We start from the raw sequence: 24,404 nt of genomic DNA on the forward strand, positions 1-24,404 counted from the left end.
AGCTGGGAAGCATTAAACTCGCCGTTTAGATTGAATAACGCGCCCCGAAGGAGGAAAGATTTGCCAAGGCGGTAATTGTGAACAGGACGGTGTGCCACACTCAGAACGTTCACCTCGCAATTTCGTACCAGCTCATCGGTGTTCTGACATCGTACCGACAAAACAGCAAGAAGGGAAAAAAAAACACACAGGGAACAGCAAAACATCACACACCTCGCAAGAAGCGCTATTACGCGCCTTTCTTACTCATTTCACTTCTCGCGTTCGACACTCCCTCACACCCCATTTCGGATAATCTTCGGGGGACGTAGGGAGGCACGGAGCGTGCACGGTAAATATGAGCAGTCAGACAATCGCACTAACACGCCAGCACACGTGTTGAGCACCGGGGCATTCTTTAGGTTTCGTAACATTCCAAAGCAAAATGTTGTTGCACGTTGGTCCAGGTCCATCTCTCCACTCCACTCCACTCACCGAGAACCTTCAGGAAATCTTTGCACAGTGTCTTCATGTGTATTTTGTTCCCGGTTCCCTTTGCATTGCGTCTTGGGACGATGTCAAAAGAACCTTAAAACTGCCCATGATGGACATGCCCGGACAGACGATCCGCTTCATGTGGACGAATTACTGAGCAGTTTGGAATCACAGCATTTTGATGCTCATATCGTGACAGCAGTGCAGACCTGCATCGTCAAGTGCATATCCAAGGTGTGCATCGATTGCAAGTGCGATGTCTTCCCTCTTTGAAAGCGTTTTAAGCGCTCCAATCTGAGAAGCATCTGTGCAGTTGTCATCAGATCCGATTTCGTTGGGTGTATCTTTCGGCATTATTCACATCGTGAAGCGGCATAAATTAAACTGACAACCGGCGCGAAGACGCCGGACTCGGTGGCCATCACACCCGGCAGGTAGAGGAAGTTTACGCACTCACTCAGTCGATGAGTAAGCGTTTCGGTTCCAGTTTGAGGCCATTGACACGAGACGGACTGTGCGACGCAGATTTGACGGATTAACGGGTGGTCAAGAACCACGGGACGCACGCTTGTTCATTCATAACAATCCACGCAGCGAATGCAATCATCGCAATCGGACGGCGAAGATCTGTCCGACTCGGATGTGTCCCATTTAGCGTAGCGTCAATTTGTCGCAAGTGGCGGCGCTACGGCGTAGTAGATTCCCCGGCGGGTATTGCTCATCCACACAAGTTGTCCATGCCGAGGGTTCTTGTTATTTGCCGTGTGCATTCTGTTGGAATGTTTTGGGCAGGTATTTTCGGCGATAGACTACCGGTTGACCTACTTTCACACCGTTCGAAGCGGGCCGGATCGATAATGGCGGTTGGCGAATCTATTTATTTGCGGCGTAGATTCTGCAAATGGGGACATAAGCCCGGGTGATTCCCTCTTCGGTGGGTAGGTATGTTTTGTTTTCGATAGTTTCAAACCAACTCCACGGTTCTGTTGTTCAATGGGTTTGCCAAATGTGTCATGCCAGCAGTGCGATCAAGCGTGGAGCGATGCTTACTCATCTATTTAGCATAAGTTTGTGAACAGGCACGCAGGCAGACCAGGTTCGGGTGCTTCTGGTGAGTAATCGCGCGGAAGTTCATTGCCATCGTGTGGCGAAACGATGTCAAGGACGGGTGTGGTCCCGGGAGTTTCTGCACCGAAGAACACCTGAGATGCTCAAAATCAAAAGCTGTAGTCACCCACCCACCGCGAGTTAGATGAACGTTGATCATGCTCGCTCGTTCGAACGCCGGTGACTTCTGTGTAATCCCTGCTGCTTGATTGTACCTCCAACTGGGTAACTGGTTCACGCTCAGCTGAACCAACCTGCCCTTGATTTTGCTGCGGAAGGTGCTCGAATTCCGCACATTCTTACCGTTGCAGCGGAATGTTACACAGGTTGCGGAGTACGAATGCACCGCGAATGGCAACCGTCCGGGAGGCAAACGGTGCGCGCACGGTAGTTCCTTCTCAACTCGGCCCGATTGCCTCCCAAATCCCGAGGCGTGTCCCAGCTGCGATGAATGTATCGTTGCACCCTGTCACACTGTCGATCGACCGTTCGCTGGATCGGTGATGTTGGAAAGCCTCAGACCCTGCGGCGATGTTTCTCAAGAATGCCGGTGTGTAATCGTTTGCAGCGAGGAAGGAATTGTGCGGCGTGTGCACGGGCGGACTCCAGCCGCGACAGGAAGGTAATAGGGCTCCCACAAATGCACCGTTATGCCCTAGCCGTTGCCGATTCGATTGTTCGATCTCCAGGCTCTCCCCGTGTACATTCGAAAGGCATTAAAAGGCGGACCGATTATTCCGATGGAGAAATGCTTGCCGGTCTCGGGTTGGGTAGGGTGGAGTCGAAGGTGTTAGAAACGGCGACCAATTGTCAACCACTTGCAATTTTCTACAGCGAATGTTGAGTAACGTTAGACACCGTAAAGACGTAAAGTGCGCGTGAGTCATCGTACCGAGCGTGGTGCGGAGATTAGGCTTGGGTTGGTTGTGTCGCGAAGAGAATGTCTAAACCCATTGCAGATAGAGATATTAGCATGCTTGCGTCATTTTATTGACGTCTTGTGGGTTCGCAGAATGTTGTTTGATTTAAATAATTCATTCAAATCTTAATCCTACATCAGTAGAGTAGCATGTAATATTCTAAATATTCCCAATAATGTCTTCTTGGATCGTGAAGTAACCAAACCTTGAAAATGTCTCATACGAACCAGACTCAACTCTAACCACCTAGTTTCATTCATGAAACTGATTCCTGATATCAAAAACCAAAGTGCCTCGTGTACCTGCACTACTGAGCACACAATTTATGAATGAACAAACAATGTGTACCAGATTCAGACGAAGAAACCGTACTGAGTGATGCAATGTGTTTTTTTTTTTTGCTTGATCAAACAATTGTGGGTGATCACGTTGTGCATACGACAGGTCGGACATTAAACCTTTCCTGAGGCGTGTGTGTTTGAGTGTGTTTTAGCTGCAGTGTCAGCCGCGATTGCCGAGCACGAGGAGATGAATAATCCCTGCTGCTGCTTGATCTTCTGCCCATTAGCCATGCCCTTGACCGATAAGAGCGCACTCGCAGTACTCGCACATGCAGTCAGAAGCTATTTGAAATGAATTCCATCGAGTGTAATTCGAGATAACACGCCAAGCGTTATTGAACGTGGTGGAATATTACTGAAACGATGTGGTGAAGAAGCGAGCAGGCATTTTGGTTTTGAGCAGATTTAAACGCTGACTTGCAACTAACCGCCGCTAACTGCTGTGGATTTCTACCGCAAGGACACAAATTGCACGGTAACGAAAAGCCGGTTGCAGCGCACTAATCACGGGGCGATAGCGAAAATTAAATCGTTACCTTCACTCGAACACCCTCCCAATCGGTTCCCAAAAACCGCGAAGCGGAAGCTGATCGATGAAAACTGAAAGGTGAAAGTCAACCGCTTATCAACCAGGGTAGACATTATAAAATAGCAGCGAATGAAAAATAAAACAAAAAAGGCTTCGCAAATCAATAAAGATATGAAACGTTCGCGATCGCAACTGGACCGGAAAGGCAAAGGAGTAGGCAAAGGCTTACTCGGTGTGCGCGAGTTTATTCGCGAAAAATCAATCACGATTAATTATACACGGCCCCGTCGCGGGTTCGTCGTCTGTGGCGATGGTCGGTATGATCAATCTTTTGTACAGAGCCCCGGAGGCTGATCGATACTGCAAATATTTCTTCTTGCAGTATCTTATTTTTCTTTCTCTTTTGCGAGAAGGAAAAGGAGGGCGGTGAGAAGGGTTTCAACTGTGAAAAGGCGAACGGTGTAGGGGCTCACCGTGACGCCCTTACGATTGTGATCGAAATCACGAACCTTCTCCTTGATTCCTTCACCGTCGAAAGGGCCGTACATGTCGGTTAGTTGCCGCAACAGTGTGTTAGTGAAGGGATAATATGCAAATTATTGTTGAAGTTCGGGCCCTGGTGTTACAAGTTTGTCCGGCAAGTTCGCCACGGGTCGCGACAGGAAAGAAAATCCGTTGTTGAACTGAATTTTGAGCTTTATTTTATTGTTACTAATAACACGGTTGCATCCGCTCTGGTTTGATGGAGGTAAATAAATTTTTAGTTGGGATTTTAATCACTTTAATGCCATGGCCATAATTTCTCCGCACAAAACGATGCATTTCTGAACTCGGTTGCATTGTCGATCGATAAAATGTTTCCTTTTCCGATTTTTATTCGTGGACCATCACAGTTGATTGCATTTCCTTCTGGATCTTTAGTTTGCCCACACAAAGTGGACCAAATTCTTGTCCCAAAAGCTTCGGATATGGTGGAAATGTTGGCGCCCTAGGTGGCTTCAATGCTAATTAAGGCAATATTGTATATGACGAATGAAAAGTGTGTCATCGAATCGGATTTTTGCACCATTGGCGATCGTTACGCGGGTCGATAATGAGTATGCATTTCGTAGGTGCTTCGTCGATCCGTCAGTGAATCACTTCAACAAGACGCTCGTAAGTGAATCGCGTAAGTGAAAGATAGACCGTCAAACTGAACAGTTTGACATTTGAAGAGCGCGTGTTCCAAACCGTTCCAAAAAATTGGCAAACCCGTTCCCCCGTCCATAACGCTCAAAAGAGCACCATTCGAAAGGTGATCGAGTGAAAAATGATGCCGTTCGGTGAGAGGCGATTTATTTAAATTCGTTTCATTTCGTACGAACGCTGGCATGAAGCTTTTGGGACCGTTTTTCCACATAAGCTATTTAGCCGATTTATTATTGTCTTCTTACTGTCGACGGCCCGGTTCACCACCCGAAATGTCAACACACTCAATTGAAGGCACACAACTGACGATCGAAAGGAAACGAAGCGAAGGAGTTTCACTTTCAATGTTTAGTTTTTTCTTTGTTCTTGCATCCCTAAAACTGCACCTCGTTTGGGCGGAGGGGGACCAGGTTTTGTCATCGTAATGTTGGTCTATTTTTTGCATGTCCTCTCTTCCTATTTAACGATCGGTTCGGGTGCGAAAAGCGAAAGATTCGTTGCGCTTCATGCATTAATGCATGCTTCACTTGCAACCAAAATAAATTCACCATCGTTAAATATTGACACTACCAAAACGGTATTTTGGCAGCGTAAAGTTTGCCTCGGGGTGTGTGGTTTTTTTTCGTCGTACCGTGTGTCGCCATTACTGTCTTCACTAGCAAAATGGCCATGAAACTCTAACTCTAAAAAATCACCTGTGAGACATGGGAACCTTTGGGGAAAAATGAGAAAAGTTTCACTGATGAAAGTGAGATCTTTTTTTCACCACTTGCCGTCACCGGTGCTACCGGTCTTGCCCCGGGGCCACAATTTGAACGATTGGACGTTGCGTAAACCTTTCGTTTCCACCCGAAAAAGATTGGTTTCTTCCCGTGTCACGCAATGGGGTGGGCTTCGAAGGGATGGGAAAACCAATGGGCCACCGGTGGTCAATAATTTTTCAAACACGCAGCATTGCAACGACCGGATCGGATTGTGCAATCGGACATGGGGTGGATGTTTATTTTTTTTGCAAAGTCGCTCAAGAAGCGAAAGAAATGAGCATGCAAAGAAAAAAATAATACACTACACAACGGAATTGGCACTACGAAATCTGCAATTCGCCCAAATGGTGAGCTGTGTGTTGTTGTTTCCCTTCCAACAAACCGTCCGGAGTTTGTCTTTTTTAGGTCAAATGTGAAACGTTTCGGTCACAGCGCCGGTCGGGCGTTAGATTTTGTGCGTCATGCCGGTACACGCGGTGGTGCCGAGGGAGTTGCCGACACACCGTCACCGTGCAACACCTCTGCAGCAAGAAGCCTGGCAGGCAGGCCCACCCGTTAGGTCACCGTTGGCACACGATACAGATTTTTGACAAAATCATCGCCAACCAGGACGAGGTCCAGGGAAGGGGGTCCCCTTGGGTGGGTGAGAGTGAACAAAAATAAAACGACCGTTCTTGACAGCGAAACAAGATCACTTTAAGCAAATGGCCCGACCGCATCGCAACCAGGTGACTCCACCCATGAGGCCGGCTGGCTGACCGGTCACGTGGGATCACCAAACGGAGGGTACGAAACGGTACGATCAAACGATACGGTTGGTATCGAAAGGATGTAGGTGAGCATATGTGCAATCGGCAGGAATTTGCGTACGAAAGAGAAGGGTGTGTGTGTGCACGGGAATGTGGAGTGTGGAAATATCTCAAGGAGTGAAAGTCATACCACCGACTAACGATCGATGAATCGGTTGCTTAACGGTTCAAACGGTTCGTCATGGCGATGGTGGAAAATAGATGAACTTTGGGCGGATGTATAAGAGTGGATTGATGAGGGTGGTTAGCATTCTTTCATACCAGTGCCTATTTAACCTTGGGCTTGCATACAATTCATACTTTAAACAGATTTATACATTAATTGGCAAAATTCACTCCAAATGATATAATATTTGTAGGCATATAAGCATAAGTTCAGTTGAAAAATAAAAATTCATCCACGTTTTAAAATAAAAAAGAAAAACATAAGTCACACCTGGAACAAGAAAAATATAGGAATGGCATGAAAAATTAATAAAGTAAAAGAATATCAAGTATTGATAAGCAGTAAAGGAAAATATCATTAATCTAAACAGATACAAAAAGAATTAATTTTAACTAGATACCGGTCGTAGCATAATGTGTGATCGTAAAAGTTATTAATCAAAGAAGTAAACCAACAACAAAAAAGTTGTAAAGCTTGAATTAAACAAGTTTAAGATGATAGTAAACCAAAGAATAATAAAATATGATGAAATCATGATAAGAAAAACAAAAACCAAGGACCAAACCAAAGAATGGAAGAAAAAATAAATAACACAACAAGGGAAAAAACTAATAAATAAATCGTCTGACCAGTCCTTTAAACTGTAAAAGGAGAATTAACAGTACAAGAAGAAGATTTCAAGATTTTGGAACGAAAACTAACATTAGATATTTTAAAAAATTATATTATATTCACAAACTAACACAAAGATTAACGATTATCTTGAAATTTTTCTAAGGAATTCAACTGTGTAGAAAATGACACCGTAAACACATCCAAATTATTGCTTAATCAACCATCTTCACAAGCCTTATACGGCTTCCGGTTGTTACATGATCTTCGATAAGGTTATTGATGCTCGAACCGGCTTAAAAGTGAACTGCTAATGAATAGTTGGGTTTTTGGGAACAATTTTTCCACCCGAGAAATAAAAGGACCACGGGTGCGGACGAATCGTATACGCCAGAAACAAGATCAGTCAAATAAGCCTCCCGTTTTACGGTACATGGCCGGTATCCGCAGGAGGGAATTATTACAACCTTCGCTGCCGGTCACGCACGGTAACGATTAATAAGATTGTTTTCTGCCTTTTTAATAATCATAATCGTAAAATACTAAAATAATAAGCGATAATCGGTCTCGGTATTTTCTCGGCTTAACCACCGCCGGGCCGATCGGGCACTTTTGCTGACGACCGTTCCCGGGTTCCGTTCGTTTCGGCTCTTTCTCATCAAAAGGGTTTTATTTTTTGTTATTTCGTTGCTTCCTTGCTTTCTTTCAACAAAACCAAACCCCACAATTCGATCGAATTTAAGTACAGCAGTTATGTTGATAGCACTTTTCTTTCATTCGCGCCGACGGTTATGTGCCGTAACGCGGAAGAAAGTAAAGAGCTGGTATTGGGGGAAAAACAGAAAACACCGAAGAAGGACGATGGGAAATTCGGGGTCGGTCGGGAGGCGGTAAACGAGGTGAAGTTATTAACGGACGGAAGAAAGTCCCGTGAAATGTCCCCGCAGCAACACCGGCGTAGAATAAAACCGTGTACCGTACGCATAGCTGCCAAAAAGGACAACACCGTCTCATGCACCTCGTGAGATTGGGATTCTTTTATTCTGCCCATTTTGGGGTATCCTTTACACATACCGGTGCGCGCACTGGACAATCTCCGTGTGGCGAAATGAAAGCAAAGGATCAAAAACACGGATGCTGCATGCGCACGGAAGCAAGCGACAGTGAAAGAGCAAAAGTGAAAGAAAGCTATTGGAAGTTTTGGGGGGAAAAAAGTGGAGCGAAAAAGAAAGAAAACATCTCCGCTTCACATAATGTCGCTGCGTTGCACAAGCAGCAAGGTAAAAAAGGGCTCCGTTGCGTGTTCCGCACACAAAAGGGCCCTTGCGGGTGAAAGGCAAGGATCTCAGGAGCTGAAGAACATGCGGCTAGGAGGGGGGAACCGTAGGGAGAGGAAGGGGAGGGGGATAAAATGGTATGCTGCACCGTTCAGGCAGGGTGATAGCGCGCAAAAGGGATATCAGGTTTGGAAAATGAAAGTAGTTCTACCTGTTTCGTAAAGCGCAAAGTGTCGCGCACCGAGAGCTTTGGCCGTTATCGAAATGCGGCGCGTACGGATGCACGTGCAGTGAAGGAATGGTCATGGGTAGGGATGGAGGGAGTCACGAGAGGGAGAAAAGAAAGAAGGTAACACCAATGTGCGACCTTTCCTTTCTTCACACGGACAGTTTTGTTCTTTTGCCCTATTGGATTGTGATGTGAAGGTAGGAACGATCGAGCCTTTTTCTTGTTCTTTGTGATCGTTTTTTGGGACATGTAACATTTCTATGACGAAGGGAAGATGTTCTGATGAACACATCAAGCCAACATAACATCCATTGGTATGCATTTTTACCCAGCCAACAGTGCTAGAACACAAAAATTCTCACAATAAATTAAAAGCTCAAACAGGCGAAGGTTCGTCGCTTGTTGCCCTTTTCCTGCGATCGAAATCGTTTGTTTTATTACCATTCAAAACCAAGGCCAGCAATTGCTATGGAAATGAATTAAATTGAGCCATTAGATCGCGCGTAAAGTGTGCCGCCCGTTCGTTGCAATGGGTAGCAATTTCTTTCACAGTGTGAGAAGAATCGTAACAAATCAGGTACATGTTTACCTTCTGTTTTTTTTAGCAGTAAACATGAAGAAACCCGGCAAAACGGCAAACCTCACGCACGCCAGCAGTGTGATCGCGTTTCAACTTCAAGCGACCGACCCATCATTCGTGAGTGAGGTTTGACGAGCATATAACCCGGTAGCGTTTCTTGACACTTTCCTGGGAACCATGGGAGAAAATTTGGAAGACCTCAACAGGTGCGTCGAAGAAAAGACCCGTTTCGAGGGGTGCCCACTTACGCATATATGCTAATGATGGGTCCGCCCTCAAAAACGGGGATAGCGGAGGGGTTAATTTGTTTCAAACCTGTGCGCTTAGAACCTGTGCAAGCGCGAAAACAAAACAAAAAAAAACCCTCGGCAAATCCCTCATCAATGGGCGCATTAATGCTGCTCTCGGTGCATTTTTTATTTCAATCGACGTTGGGTGGAAGTTTTCAAACTACGCTCAACGAAAAGCAGACCAAAAAAAAAAGAACGAATACCTGGGAATGCGACCGGGAATGTGACCGGGAATGTGTGAGTGCTAGGGCAAAAAAAAAATGCTTTACCGTTAACCCATGCAATCATGAAAGCTTGGTTTTGCTGCCGCGCTCGGTTTTATTTTGAAGGACCGGTTCCATTGCTGCGAAGCATGCATGCGCTCTCAACCTTCCGGCGGCATGGTAACAACTACAACAACTTAATCTTGGGCTTTTGTTTTAAGCTAAATCCATCATCGTTCCGTCCGGGCTGTTCGCCTGCGGCCGTTGCAGCAGATGACAGCCATTATGAAGGAAAGCGTCAAAGACGCACTTTCGAAACCGTGTGCGCACGAGGCCAAGGTTTGGGGCGAGTTCTCGCATCGGAATCGTAAAATTTAAATTCATTTCCTAAGGAATCCACCGAAAATGGACTTGGCAGTTTAATCAAATTGGAAGAATCAAGTAGCTGGGAGGTTTTCGTTGCTGTTTCCGTTCGTGCTCTCACATTCGGTGTGAATGTGGCTACGATTTGTCAAACGCTGTACGCTGTAACGTTACATGTGCATGTGGCGGGCATTCCGATCGAGTATAATTATTTTAAAGGCATACCGTTCTCATACACCGCACGGAATGGGATCGATTTATTTTGCCGGCCGAGCCCTCAAAATAGATCAGCCGGGTATAGGGCACTTTAATTGATGTTTGAAGCTTTCTAGATCGATACGGCTTTCGTGCTCGTATGCTGCATGTGTGCTGGAATGTGTGATATTAGGATCGGTTCGGAATGTCAACATGAGTGGACAAATTGGTCCGCTGGCGCCATCAGACGCTCTGAGCGATGTTGCGTCGATCATCTCAATTGGAAGTTGATCAAGCTGCATTGACTACTCATGCGCCGTGCCCGAAATGGAGAGATCGATATCGATCGCTCGTAATGGTTTGTCTCCATGTGCAATAATTGATGTAAGCATTGTGACGCTTATGTTACCGCTCAGAGATGAAACGAAGTAGTGGTGTGTTGGGTTGGTTCGACAAAAACAACTCACCGAAGGTTGCTGACGGATGAAGAATCGCCTTTAAACGCACCGGACCTAACACGCTTCTTCCTGCACGCGGATGGTTCTTTACTTGCTCCTCTTTTCGTTCGGCACAATTTCAATCGAATGATACACTCACCTGCACCTAGCGGATGAATAATTTATACCCACAGAAAACTGCATACGAACAGCACGTGAGATCATCGAAGCGTGATGGACGCATCTTTAACGTGATGCCGCCTACAGTGCTTCCGGATAGCGTCTCCATTGCAAATTCTACCCTTCACCTGGGGCTTTACATTATGCAAACAAATAGAGCTGTTGTTGTTTTGCAGGCCCTCCACAATCAATATTGATATGAGAGAGTTGTTTTTTATCGTATTCCTTTTTTTACCCCCCTTCCCACACAGAACCTGCAAGACACACTGAAGATGTCCAACTATCCGGACATCCAGGACTGGATGGATCCACACTCGAAGCTGCCGCCGGTCATCCTGAACGACAAGCTGATGACCGACGCAATCATCGGGACGTGCATGCCGATCAAAACCGAACACTCGTACAGCCTCAACTCGGACGGTGATTCGCTGCCGGACACGATCCCAGATTCACCGCACAGCCTGCAGAACAAGATGGATGGTAAGTTTGCTGCACTTGTCGCCATTGCGTCTTTGGAACGGGGGCAAAGTTTCCGGGTAGCAGGTTACGCTCAATATGGTGCGGGCCCATCGGTGACGGGCGCGGCTACTTTACGTAATCCTGTCGTCGTTGGTCGGAGCTGGAACACACTTGGATCAATATTGGCGATGGTAAGGGAGCTGCACCCAGCCACCATGTCAACCGTCCGTCTGTGATGCTCCAGAATAAATGGTGCTACTGTCAACTGCTTCTTCAACTGTTGCTTGGAGGGTTCGAAGCATTTCGAGTGACGTACATGAGAATGAGACTACGAATATAGCTCACTTCAAATGGCTTTTTTACACATCCCCCCGTGGAGTGTTCTAGATAAGCAGGTCGAGCTAAGAGCATGTATGGCTGGGAAATGTTTGCCCAAGTGCCCCAACCGGCATGTTTGGAAGCAACAACAACAAAAAAAAGACATAATTCTTCGAATGTTATCCAAGCTTCTTAACATTTCGGGAGATTTGTTTTCCCTGTCGGTGATCTAATTTATTCTCCATTTCGACGCGCTCTTGTAGCTGAATGTTAACAGCCTTCTAGCTGGTGCTAAAATGTCAGACCATTTGTCCAAACTGATTGAAACTCGGGCTGTAACCGTCGGATTCGCAGTAAAGCAGCTTATTATGCGCTAGTCGATTAACACGACATTTCCGTCCTGAGCATCGACTGCTCGACTGCCCGCCTCCGTATGTGCATGCCTCGGTACATGCGTCTGAGGACCTGCAAGGGAGAAGAAGCTGAAGAAAAAAAAAACACCCCAGACAAGCAGCACGTTTTGCATGGCTGCACGCGAGATCGATTGCATTGGTGTGTGTTTATGTATGCCCGTGTGCCGGTATGACTCCGTCCGACCACATCCACCGCACCGGTTCGGGCGGTAGCTTCCGTTGGGCGTTACGATAGATGATGCGAACCTTGGGCAAGGTTCCAGACCCGGCCGGTAATCTAATCCCCCGTTTTCGTACAGTTGGTTCGACGCCTGGTTGAGGTTAGTCTGCGGTATCTTGCTGAGTGTTGCACTATGGGATTTAGGATGGGGAAAAGGTTGTTATTGACGTTGAACTCACTCCGCTCGTTTGTTTAACATTACGATACGCGAAATTTCTCTGTTAATTCTACTCTTACAGAGGAATACTTTTGAAGATGGAGCCCTGAGGAAGTGATCACCTGAGCAAACACCGTGAACCGTGTATTTGTCTCGTCTAATGTATGCGCGCAGTGTATCGAGGAGGCTATCGAAAATTCATGACGTAAATTTGTACAATCGAATATTCTCAAGGTCCTGTTCTCGGGGCGGAATATATCACCGTCACGGAAACAACAGGCTCGAAAACAGCTTAGACCTCAAACAATCTGAACCATTTTCCCGCAAGCTTTATCGTGTTCAGCTTAGCACACTATCCAGCCCTCAAACCGATAGGTGAATGAAACTTTTTCATGTCCGTTTTATGGTTTTAATTCCCGCGCGGCACCCGTTAAATTGTATCAAGTAATCGTTAGGCGGAAGGGTGATTACAATTATTTAATAGCGAGTGAAGTTGTTTTTCTTACCGGGCGGCTAATAACGCTGCGTTGTGTTACCAAGCTCCTGCTGTTTGCAAACCAGAGTTGCATACAAGCCCCCACACTACCCTTGCCGGTTCCACGGCTCACTGTGGAGGTTTTTATACATTTCTGCAAACTGGCATACCATTCCGCGGAGAATGGATCATTTCTTACAGAAGCACTCCGGTGCGGTCGTTCTGCAACAATGTTGCGGCTCAGACTTGCGTGCCCCTCCATGCATCCATGTAAGTGAATGCTTCCACGATCATACACGAACTGGAAGAGCCACTCGAAGCGATGTCTTTAATGCCAGATGAGATGTTAATTGATTGTGGCTAGAAGCACTACACAACACGACCCGACGAGCTTAATGTGGCATGATGCGGCATCACGACTGATTTAAGAGTGGCGCTTTAGCCGGAGCCTGAGCAGGGTTAGGATGCCGAGTCGCCGGAGATCCTCCTGGGAATGATCAGTGAGAAATCTCGTGGGATTTCCACAAATCATGCGCAAACGGACTGGTGGAGGTGTATGCGATATGCGGTGCATGAAGATCAAAACGCCACCAGTCGACTCCGGCTCCGGCCGTTCGAATGATCGATGTTTGCATTGTTTCGCCTCGCAAGAACATTGTGTCCCATATTTTGTGTCTATTTCCAATTGTGCCGCACCACGGCTATCCTTGGCGGGTGTCCCCATTTTCGGCCACGGTTTCGACCAAACGCCCAAACCATGACTCAACCGAAAAGGGTATCTCCGTGCGCATGGAATTGCACATTAATCTATCAGCGATTGCAATCGATCGGGAATGGTTCGTTACGGCTTTTGAGAAAGGTACTTCGCCAAAGCGGGGGTTCACATCGTCTTAATGCGATCCGGGTCCGGGTCAACATCCAGTAGTCGATGACTAAGATTGAGTCATTTTCCAGGTTCCAGGTGCGCTTCGAATCTCGCACGGAGGATCGGAGGAGAATTGGAGCAAAGAGAAATAACGAGAGACGGTAAGATCGGTGATCGTGCGTAGCTGATCCGAACGCGCTTTCTCGATCACCGCCGGTTGGGCCACTACCCGCGACGTGATCGGTGTGACAAATTGAACCCATATCCTGTATCCCTTTTTACCACTCCTCAGCACCGGTCTCAGTTCAACCCCGTTAGATTTGGAAGGAAAGTAAAATAAAATACAACAACGCTTGCTCTATTTTGCGTTCAGTTCTCTCCAGTTGGTGGAGGTTGTTGTTTTTACTCACGTCCAAATGTCAGTGACGCACGCGGGGTGGTGCGAAAGTTGTCTTAAATGTCATAATAGTCGCTAAACTTGTTCGAGATAAATGAGGCAGGATAGCGAAACGAAACTCCCCAAAATGTGTAGAGCTATCTACCATAAGTAAATGGCGCCGCGTACAGCAATCCGTTGGCAATCGTTGTGTGGGGTATTGCTGTTTTTGTTTTTGTTTAACCGTTGCACTTTTGCCTGCCCGGATGAAGCGGTATTAAAAACATACAACCAGACAGATGCCTTTTCTTTGGAGGGTAGAATTAACAAATGTGAATTTGAAAGTTGAAGTGGTATAATTCAAGGATAAGTGACGATCAAAATGTGTTTTTTTTTTCCTTTTTGTAAATCAGTGCAGTAAGCATGGAAGTGTTGTGCATAGACAACTATCACTTCACATTTAACAACGGCTTATGACATGTCAAAAAAATGAATACATGTTGTTTCGATTCATGCAATTAATGGCCCGCGGTAACGTAAAAACCCCAGAAGTAAGGGAAACATTTGTTTCGCTGTACTTGAACGATCCTCTTCCATCATCTGGAGCTGCTCGAGATCATTAATCAATGAATCTTAAACATTCCCAAAAAAGCTCGCACGAATTAATACCCACCGCCGAACGCCGGGCAGATAACACGTGCCCGGAATCCCGCATTCGAAGGTGTGATCGTTTTCCGCGATTTCGTTTCGCGTCGTTTCATCGTATCAGCGGTGTGGTTTTGCAGAGCACGCTGGCGAAGAAGCTTTACCCGGGCTATTTGGGCCAACGGGGGCCGAATCGACTAAATACCGCTACAATGTAGCAGGCTGTGCGTTTTTTCACCGTCTTCAACCATTTTTTCTTTCTCCCCCCGATGCCGTTGCCGTGGTTTCGTTCAGCTTTATCGACAAATTGGATTTGTTGGATGATTGTTTTTTTTTTCTGCTTCTTCTTGTGCATCGCGGGTTTCGTTAAAACTTTCCTGGATACAGACACCTTAATCGTAACCGAAAAATGTAAAAAAGGCCAACTAAAGACCTGAGTGACAAACTCGTTAGGGGCATTAAGCGGGTGTTGCATGGGCGCGCGTGAGAAATTTTAATTTAAAGTTTGGCTTTTTTTGTAAGGTTTTGAACGGACAGCAAACCGGAAGTAAAGATTTCAACTGTTGCAAGCAGCTTGGTAAAGTTTGAATAGTTTTAGATTATGAATTTTAATTTTTTTTAAACTCTTTAAGACACACTTCAACTTCCGAGGGCTTAAACGATGAAAATAATTATAAAAAATCATATCTCTTTAAGTAAGATGTTGAACTAATGTTGGTTGAATTTTTAAAACCGGTAGTTCATTGAACCTAACCTTCCTTTGTCGCGTCCCCTTTTTCCGTCAGTTGTCCATTTTCGCTTTCGCGCCTTCCCGTTGGAAAATGGGCTTAAAAAGAGTCATTTCGCGCAATTCGCATAATCGAGACCGGCGTACTAACTGACATTTATTTCGCTCGTTGCAAAAAGAAAAGCAAGAAAAAAACCTCCCCCCCGCCGAATAAAAAAAGTTTAAGCAAAAACCAAACTTTGGAAAAAAAACTGTCACATGCCAAACGCACGGCAAATAAAACGAAGTGAACAGGTAAAATCTGAAACCAATTTGCTACAGAAAGGAGTGTGATTTTGGCGTTTTTCTTTCGGGGTTTCCTGGTACGAATTGCAGTTATTCTTTTCGTTTAATGTGCAAAAGCCCAATCTGGTGTTGCCGGGGTTTGCTGGGAAGATAAAATGGCAACTCGTTTTTTTCCCCTTCCCATTTCCTCCCCGCGCTGTACCAGAACGGGGAAGGTGCACATACACGAAACGCACCCGAAGTGGTTTCAAAAGTGAAAACAATAAAAAATTTCAACCAGATTGCATAACTTATTTGCGAATTTGTTTGCCTTCGCACATACCTTCCTACCCCCGGGCGTGTTGAACCTTACGCACCGTCGCCATGGGCCGTCAAGCCCGGTATCGAAATTATGCTGACCGAAGCGCATTCGGTCCCTCGCACCGGCAAGGCCTTCGGTGAAAAGTTGAAACGAAACTTGCTCACTGGCAAACTACGGTGCAAAAGATTTGGCTTTTTAATTCTTTTTACCGAAACCGGCGTGTGTGTGTGTGTGGCTACGTTCTGCTGCGTCTTACCGTCACGCGGGTTCGTCGTTCGTTGCCCGGTTAGCTCTCCGTCTATTCGACGATATGAAATTTTTATTTCATTCCATTTGTTTGCTTTTCGGCACACATAAGAACCGGACATTTTAATGGCTTAGCAAATATGTTAATGAAGTAGAACGAAGCTTTGTGCTGTGTTTTTTTTTTGTTTTGGCGAAGCATTTTCGCTCTAAACCCTTCTCGCGCCGGTGGTGTGATCCGACCACGGTTAAAGCCCTTGCACACCGCGTAGAAGCAGAAGTGGATCGTTGATCTGTACTTTATAGTTCGCGAGAGCGATTCTTGATTTTTGCTCCATTCCATATCAGGTTAGCAATAAAATTACCCAAAAACCTTCAAGGAATGAGGAAAAAAATGAACCAAAATGAGACGAACCGATCAGTTCCCAGTTGATAAGAAGCATGCTGTGGGGATCGTATGCTTTGTAAAGAAAAATCGAACCACGGAGACAAATATTCCGAACGACCGGCTGGATCTCCTACCTTCTGGCGGCATCGTTTTTGACAGATATTTTATTTTCATGCAGATTCCAGATGGGTTTTTTTTCCTCTCCTGGCCTCTCCTTCCGCCTTGGTGCCGGGCCTGCTTAACGATGCTCATTTGACAGGTTTATTGAGGATTTTATTGTTGATCTTTGTATGTTTTGCACAGTCTTTCACGTCTCGGCACAGTGGTGTGGCAAGAATTCAATAAGCAGGGAAAAACAAAAACGATGTACTGTTATGCGTTGATTGTTATTTAATGGTCCGACTGCTGCTTGTGGTTTTCACGCGTTGCTAAATTGATTTTCTTGATGGAAGGAAGAGTTAGGTTGGTCACTTAGGATTGTTAAATAATGTTACACAATTTGCATATATGCAACTACCCAAGGACATCGAATAATTTGATTTATTTTGAAGATATATTTGAATTTATTAATTACATTTCGCTTAGCTTCAGCTGCGTCTACTTTTTTTTATCTTGTCTTATAACACTTCATATCTTATAGAAATTTTACTGCTGATAGGAATTAGTTATTACAGTTATTCTTGAGCTTATTTATATTAGTTAATGTCTTTAGTATACTTATCCGACGCAAAACTGCTTTTCGGGATTTGCCTGCAGCAGGAATCCTCAAACCACCAACACCAACAGTCCACATTTTGTTGGGTCCATCACATCCCATCTGTCCATGTGAAGGACCCAAAAGGACTTAACGCGTTGGGTTGTCCAGTGTCATTCTAATGACATTACAGTCCCCCAGTTCTTCATTTTAGTGTCTTCTTCTTCTCCTTCTTTTTGGCATAACGAGCTTCTGCGCCGCTACCAATACACCACCGGGTCGCGACTTTAGTACAATACTTGGTAATTTTGCTCCATCGTGTATAACAGATATGCTATATCAAGGAACTAGATTTAACTTTAAGTTTCCTCTTTTCAGTTGGCGCTCAATTTACCCAGATTGGTAGGGGGTCGAAAAAATCATGGTCACAAGTACTTTTTTAAATATTTTCAAAGTTAATCGTTTATCTTTCTACCAACGTTATAGGACACTCTATTAAGACATTTGAGCAGAATTTATTGTTCTCCTTGCCGTCCTACATTAGCTTTTCGTGACTCCAAGCAGAACAGTTTCCATTTGCAGTTCACTTTCCTCGCCATGCTTTCTTGGGCTATGCTGGTCCGATATGAGAGTTATTACTTCTCCATTCATTCCTTCATTTCCTTATGAACTGACTTGGACTCCACCACCCGGCAACTGAACCCCGGATCACACGTACCACCGATCGCTCATAGAACTGGGATGTCTGCATTCCCTTTCCCTACCCAGCAAAGACCCACCCAAACACATTCTCTTAGCCTGATTTTGTCTGAAAAGTCTTCATCTTTATCGCAACAAAATGGTAGCTGCAGCAACAGCACAAGCCAACAACGTAAACTCCCTCCCGAGGTAATAGTAAACATGAAACTAACACCATTCACCAAGTGAACCGAGTGTTGGATGTTGTCCCGACGGTGGAGAAGCAAAAACAATTGACATAATTTCTGCGCTTTCTTCCCAGGTATTCGGTTTTCATCTCTCAAATCACCTTCAACCATTTTCTTGGTTACTTGGTTCTGTCTCTCTGGCTCCCCCCTTCGTTCGAATTGTCAAGCGAAAGCACTCTATCCGTTTATGTCTCACGGATCTTCCCGATTGCATTGATGTCACTGTTGGCCACGGCGACTACGCTTGTGTCCGCTTTGTGCGTCTGTTTGTCATAGAGAGTTTTTCTTCTCCACTCCAAACATGACGCCCGTTCTTAAGCAGCGCCAGCTGCAGCGGGATGCTGAATGAAATTTCATTCATGGAATAAATGGCACAACCACTTCACTGCACTCGGGGATGGGGATCCATTTCACTACGGGCCGCTATCCTAGGATAGGGTGTCTGTAGTGCTCTCGTTTTTTTTGTTGTGTCTTGCCATCCCTGCTCGGGTACTGGGAAGGGAGGTTTCGCCTTTCCCGGCACTATCGTCCACGATCTTCGATCGCAATCTTCGAAGCTCTTTGGGGCAATGTTTTGATCTCGATCATTTGCTATTCGCGATTCGAACCGCGGTGGTAGAGGGTTTGTTGCTTACACCCTTCCAGCCCGCAGCAAGGTAACGTCGAACGTGCTGACAGACGACGCCGTGCTAGTCGGGCCGGAGATTGAGTCATAGCTCGTAGCGATTTGAGTACACGCACACCGCAAAACGAACAACCCCCTGAAAACCCACGACCACGACGTTCCGCCAGGGAGTGTCTGAAGATCGTGATCAATCGTTCAGCCAGTTCACAAGTCTATCGAGTGGTGCGTGTATATATAGCCTAATTCTTGGTGGTCTGTTTGCTGTTGGGGGGTCGGGGTTTGGTTTGTAAAAGCTCCTTTTGATTTATCTTCAGCAATCTTCTTTTCTGTCCTTTTCTTCAAAGCTCTCTAATCGATGTCATTGAACCTTCGTTTGGTGTGCTGCCTTAATGCGAAATGAAAACAAATTCTTCTTTACGCATGAAAATCTTGTTGTCTGCTGAATGGTTGTAGAGGTGGACAACCGTCCTCTTCCGCGAACATGTTCCCTGGCCTCAAATACTTCAAACGCGACTGCAAAGTAACCATGTAAAGGTGGGACTTTTAGCACGTGTTTACAGCCAATTAAAGGCATAAATATGTCGCCCATCGACAGCGGTCCAGAGAGCTGTGGGTAGTCTCTTCCCGACTTCGCTCCATGTACTTCGAGTACGATCGCCTTTAATGATGATCAAGTGACTGATAGATATGCGTTGGATATGTACAAGATGTAGTCATTCAGATAAGCTAGATTCTAAGAATAAATTATGACGAATTGGTTAAAAGATTGCCCACTTTGTTCGAACATTTGTGATAAATGCTTTGAGTTCTAGCAATTGTACGCATGGTATGGAGCTAATGTATCCGTATTCCACAAAGCGTAAATCGTTGGAATTCTAGCTAATTGCCTTTTAAACAATAATTTATACGCTTCCATATAGCTCGTAATATATTCGTGTAATAAATTGTACGACAGTGGAACCAGTACAGCACTATGCGAGAGCGATGAGCGATGGATACTTTTTGTTGATTTAATTGTTACCACACGGCAATATCGGTGTTGATTGTTTCCAAGGAAATAAAATAAATCCATATGCTTCCGTACCATTTGTCCACACCGGTCGCACAATCAATCAAACATCTCATCTTCTATGGCGCTATTGTGCAACGCAAAGCTGAAGGAAGAGTAGTAAACATGGGTAAAACTACCAGCCGTGCCACGATCACGAGCCCGATGGGGCCTAGAGCGTAGTGGAAGTGACAATAATTGTACAGCCGCTGCATACATGCATGATTTATCTGCATCCAATTGCATTTGTCACTTCCATCATGTTTGCTTTGATGAACCTCGGGGCCAGCAGTCGGAGAAACCGGGTGCCCCAGGTGGTGTGGTGTGGTGTAGGGCAACATCAGCTCTACATCACGCGCATCCGTAGATTATGAAATTCTGTGCACGAGACAGAGCGAGACGGGCGCGGATGATGGACGATTTGTTACATCAATTGCACGCAACTGCACTTGCGGTTCGATCGCTAATCCACGATTCCATCGCTCTCGCATCGCCTCTGTAGTGAGCCATTACCGGGGGTGGGACCACCAGCCGAGAGCACTATTTTCCACCGATAAATCTCACTTTCGATCGCAATTGCAGACCACCATCCCCTCATCCCGGCCCGGTGGTGTGAAGTGTGTGAAGCACAGAAACGGAACCCGCCTTGACAAATGTCCCATTCCAATACCATTACCCCGGGGCTGCAACGGTTCAATTCCGTTGCGATTTCTCGCCATTTCATCGCAATGGTGTACTGTGTGTGTGTGTGTGAGCGAGAGACTGGTGAGGCGTTGTACGAATGGCAAGATCGCGGCTGGAAAATTGATCGCATCGCGCACAACGCTTCGGGTTTGTTTGAAGTATTTACCCGCACTTCCGGATGTGAAATGCCGTACAAACATTGTTGCCAAAGTGAGGCCTTTTTTATTGGCAAAAAATGACAACATCGAAAAAACGATTGTTTTGCGAGAGAATTGAATTTAGGGTGCCTTCTTGGGGGAAGCGTATAAACATCGCTTCGTAAGCATCAAAAAAAGGGCAACATAAAAATAAACGCACAATTGCAGAAAAGCAAAAACAATGCGCTACAGCAGGCGAAAATTGAGAGGTCCCCGATCGTTCTGTGTTTTACCGGCAAAAAAAAACCACAAAATGGCCCTCTTTGAGGCGCAGGAATGTGGAAAACGTGCAAAGAGGATGCAATCGAGGCAGGGTGGTAAAAGGGGAACCAACATTCCAGTCCCGTTCCATTGAACGCGTTACGATTTATGGGCCAAGAAACAGGGCAGGGTATGTGTGTGTTTGTGTAGGTGGGAAGTGAATGAATCGGGTCTTTATTTCGCCCAAAGAAGGAAAACTTCTGGCCGAAAGACAAGGACCTAAACCAGGTGAGAAAATAGATACGCATCGAGAGTCGCCGAGGGGAAATCATTCCGAAGGAAAGCAACGCTGTGGAAACAGCTCAAGATATTAACTGCAATGACAAGCACAATGAAAAATTGATCTCGCACACATACACACTCCCTCACCTTTATCCGATGTGAAAACGTTTAGCCAGCGAAAGTGCAACAGCATCTGCATCGGGAAAGCTAAAGAAAAGAGAATGGAACACCGGAACAATCTCTAAACAAAAAGCAAAGCAAAAAAAATGCTCCCCAAAACAAAAAATAGAAGCGCATTTTCTTTCCTTTCGGCCGTTGGGTTTTGCGTCCGGAAATAGACAGTACCGGTCGCATGCACCGGCAAACAGCTGGACGTAACTGACCGAGTTCAAACAATGGCAAATGAAGAAAATGAAGGGGGTGGGGGGATGGAGGCGAAACAATCGTTCGGGCTTGGGAAATGGTTCACTATTTATGACAGTAGCTGTGGTAAAGATGGAAACGAAAGCGATCCCATCCCGTCGTGATTGAGTGGTGTTGAGAGCTGAGATGGTGCTGGCGGGAAAGGTTTTGGATAGTTTGGCTAATCGAATTGCATCCGTTTTGTGTACAGGTGGTAGAAAGTCACCAGTATTGGTTGTTATTATTTTTTTTTTTTTTGGTAGGGAGAAATTGAAGATTAATAGAAATTTGTCGATTTGAGGTGAAAAGCTGTGGGTACTTCGGGACATTAAATTCAATTTGATTAATTTGGTTAAGGTATTTAAGGAACTAAGTAAATTATTTGAGGCATTTCATGAATTTAAGTTAAAGCCCGATTGTCCGGGTGCCATTCAACCGGGGGTCCGATTATCCGTGCTGCTGGGAAATGACAGCTCCAAAGGAGATTTGACATATTTGCTTAAACATCGCAAACAGAAAAAAGTAAACGGTCTAACAGTATAAAATAAATGAGCTAGAATACTTAAAGAAATCTCAATTCTACTACAAGACTAAACCATCAAGTAAAAATATATTATATTCATAAAAAAACTCTCTTCTTCCTATATTATAGTCCAATATATTTCACAAATTCGAAGGTGTGTTCATTATCCGTGTTACCTAATTATGGTATGGTACTAGTCTTGGCGGATAATAGGCATAGGCACTCTATAAATGAGAATAACAGTATGGAATAGTAGAAAAAAAACATTAAATTGTTGTTAAATCAGTCCAAAAAGTCACAAGCTTGCAAGAAACTTCACGAAAGGAATGTGGAGCGCCTTCGCGTGAAGTTGATCACACAATTTCTCCAAGCTGCAGCCATCCAATTGGAACGGTAACGCCGGTGGAATTAAATTAAATTCCCCCTTTTTGGGTGATATTTGAAAGTATCGAAATTAAGTGAGGCAGTCTGCGGTGACGATGGTGCGTCGTTTGATTGGAGTTCAAGATGACGCCATGTGAAAGTCGCTTTGAGCAGAAAACCCTTTACACAGGGAGCGCAATCAAGATTAACAGAAGGCAAAAGATGATGTCCGTCTAATCTAATTTTAAATCTAATCTTTTTTTTATTTATACTTCACTATTCACCGGCGCAACTAATTGAAACATTTTATCATAAAAGGTATTATGGGGAGTTGTTTGAACCTAACACCGATACTAACCAATCGTCACTGCCACAAAACCAGCACGATTGCCAAATGATGATCGCAAATCAATCCTTGTGGTTGAATTCCACCGTTGCTAGAAATCGTACTGCACGATTCGTGACTCATCGGCGCATGCAATTATGACGTCCTCTTTGAGACGACAAAACGAACGAAAAACAGTTTCAATAAAACTTCAAATCCATTCGAAGTCGTCGAAGAAGGCGTCATTTGGTGTGGTTTACGTCAGTTGTGTGGGGCAATGGATTGTGGTTGTGTATGCGCGATTCGTAAGACGATGATTATGATTGCAGACGGTTGGATCTTCCAGCGATATCCTGCTGCAACACGCCTGCCAAGACGCTGCCTTACAAAAGTGCACCAATAACACTCTCCCCTCCTTCGGACGGTTGTGGTTGCATCGAAACCCGGGCTCGGCAGAAAAACGCTCTATGGTGCCCGCGCAGATGACGATGATGACGGAATGTCAATGGATGCGGTCGATCGATCGACACGCAAACTGGTGTGGCGTCTCTAACCTACTTCACCGTTGCTCCTTGCACCCGGGCGGCTGAAGGAATGAATTTTTCCCTTAGCTCCCGCGCTCGGAATCACAACAATTTCAATTAAAATTTAATGAATTTCCGTTTCCAGCAACAGCAGCAAACGCTCAGCACCAGCCGATGATCGGCGCGAAAGGCGCACGCTTGATCGATTGATCGGCACGTTATGCTTGGTTGCACTTTTCGTGCACGGAAAAGTCACCCGCCCGCGGTTGACTAGGAGCAGCAAGTTGTCAATTAGCACGAAAATGTGCCCGAGCGCATTGCTCACGCCACACAGAAAAAAGGGGGACTTATCGGCGAGAGGACAACTTTCAACTTACGCGACGGCTTATATTATAATCATTCAATTAGGAAAGGATTGTGCGCTGATTTTCTGCCCGCGTTTTTCTACCCGGGCCCCTCTCCCGGGCAAGGCCGTGCCAGGAGCCGGCGAATGCCATCTGGAACGAGTTTTGGTTCAGACGGCTTTTTTTCTCCAACCGCCAGCTAGTGTTGCTAGCAGCCATCGTGGTGCCAACCATGCTCGATTGGTTGCGTTGCGATTTATTATGGTTATTAATTAGATGAAGATAATTTTCACCTGCACTGCTGGAGGGGAATGCTACTGAGTAAAAGGAATAGCAATAAGCCAGCCTCGTGGTGAACATTCTTCGCGAACCACGATAGACCTCAACCGTATTGCGAGCGATCATAATCGTCCGGTGAGCGTACAGGTGGTCGGCGAAAGATAGCTGACATTTCGACTCTGCGGATCTTCTCGATTCGGTGCCTATCGACTCACCGCAAACTTCGAACGTCGGCTCGTTAGACGAGTGTGTGTGTGAGAGAGAGGCAAAACTGGTCAGGGATGACTTTTACGATCGACCATATTAATTATCGTTTATGACTTTTCCAGCCAAACCGATCCCGTTTTGCTTAACGAGACATAAGACGTGTGAATATTTGGACAGCTAAAGCCATGCTGGGGATGTGTTGCATACAATGTACGAGGTGGGAGAAATGTTACTCGATTGACAT

General features: G+C 45.4%; 1 protein-coding gene across 1 annotated transcript in view; it reads left to right on the forward strand.

Annotated features, from left to right (window-relative positions):
• LOC128710199 (cyclic AMP response element-binding protein A) overlaps positions 1-24,404 on the forward strand; it is a 93,958-nt gene that overhangs the window by 66,844 nt on the left and 2,710 nt on the right. Inside the window, exon 2 of the mRNA XM_053805243.1 lies at positions 10,916-11,144. Within this exon, the coding sequence (XP_053661218.1) occupies positions 10,916-11,144 (229 nt within the window). The remainder of the gene's footprint in view (positions 1-10,915; positions 11,145-24,404) is intronic.

The sequence above is a fragment of the Anopheles marshallii genome, chromosome 2 (genome assembly GCF_943734725.1).
Source record: "Anopheles marshallii chromosome 2, idAnoMarsDA_429_01, whole genome shotgun sequence".
Lineage (NCBI taxonomy): Eukaryota > Metazoa > Arthropoda > Insecta > Diptera > Culicidae > Anopheles > Anopheles marshallii.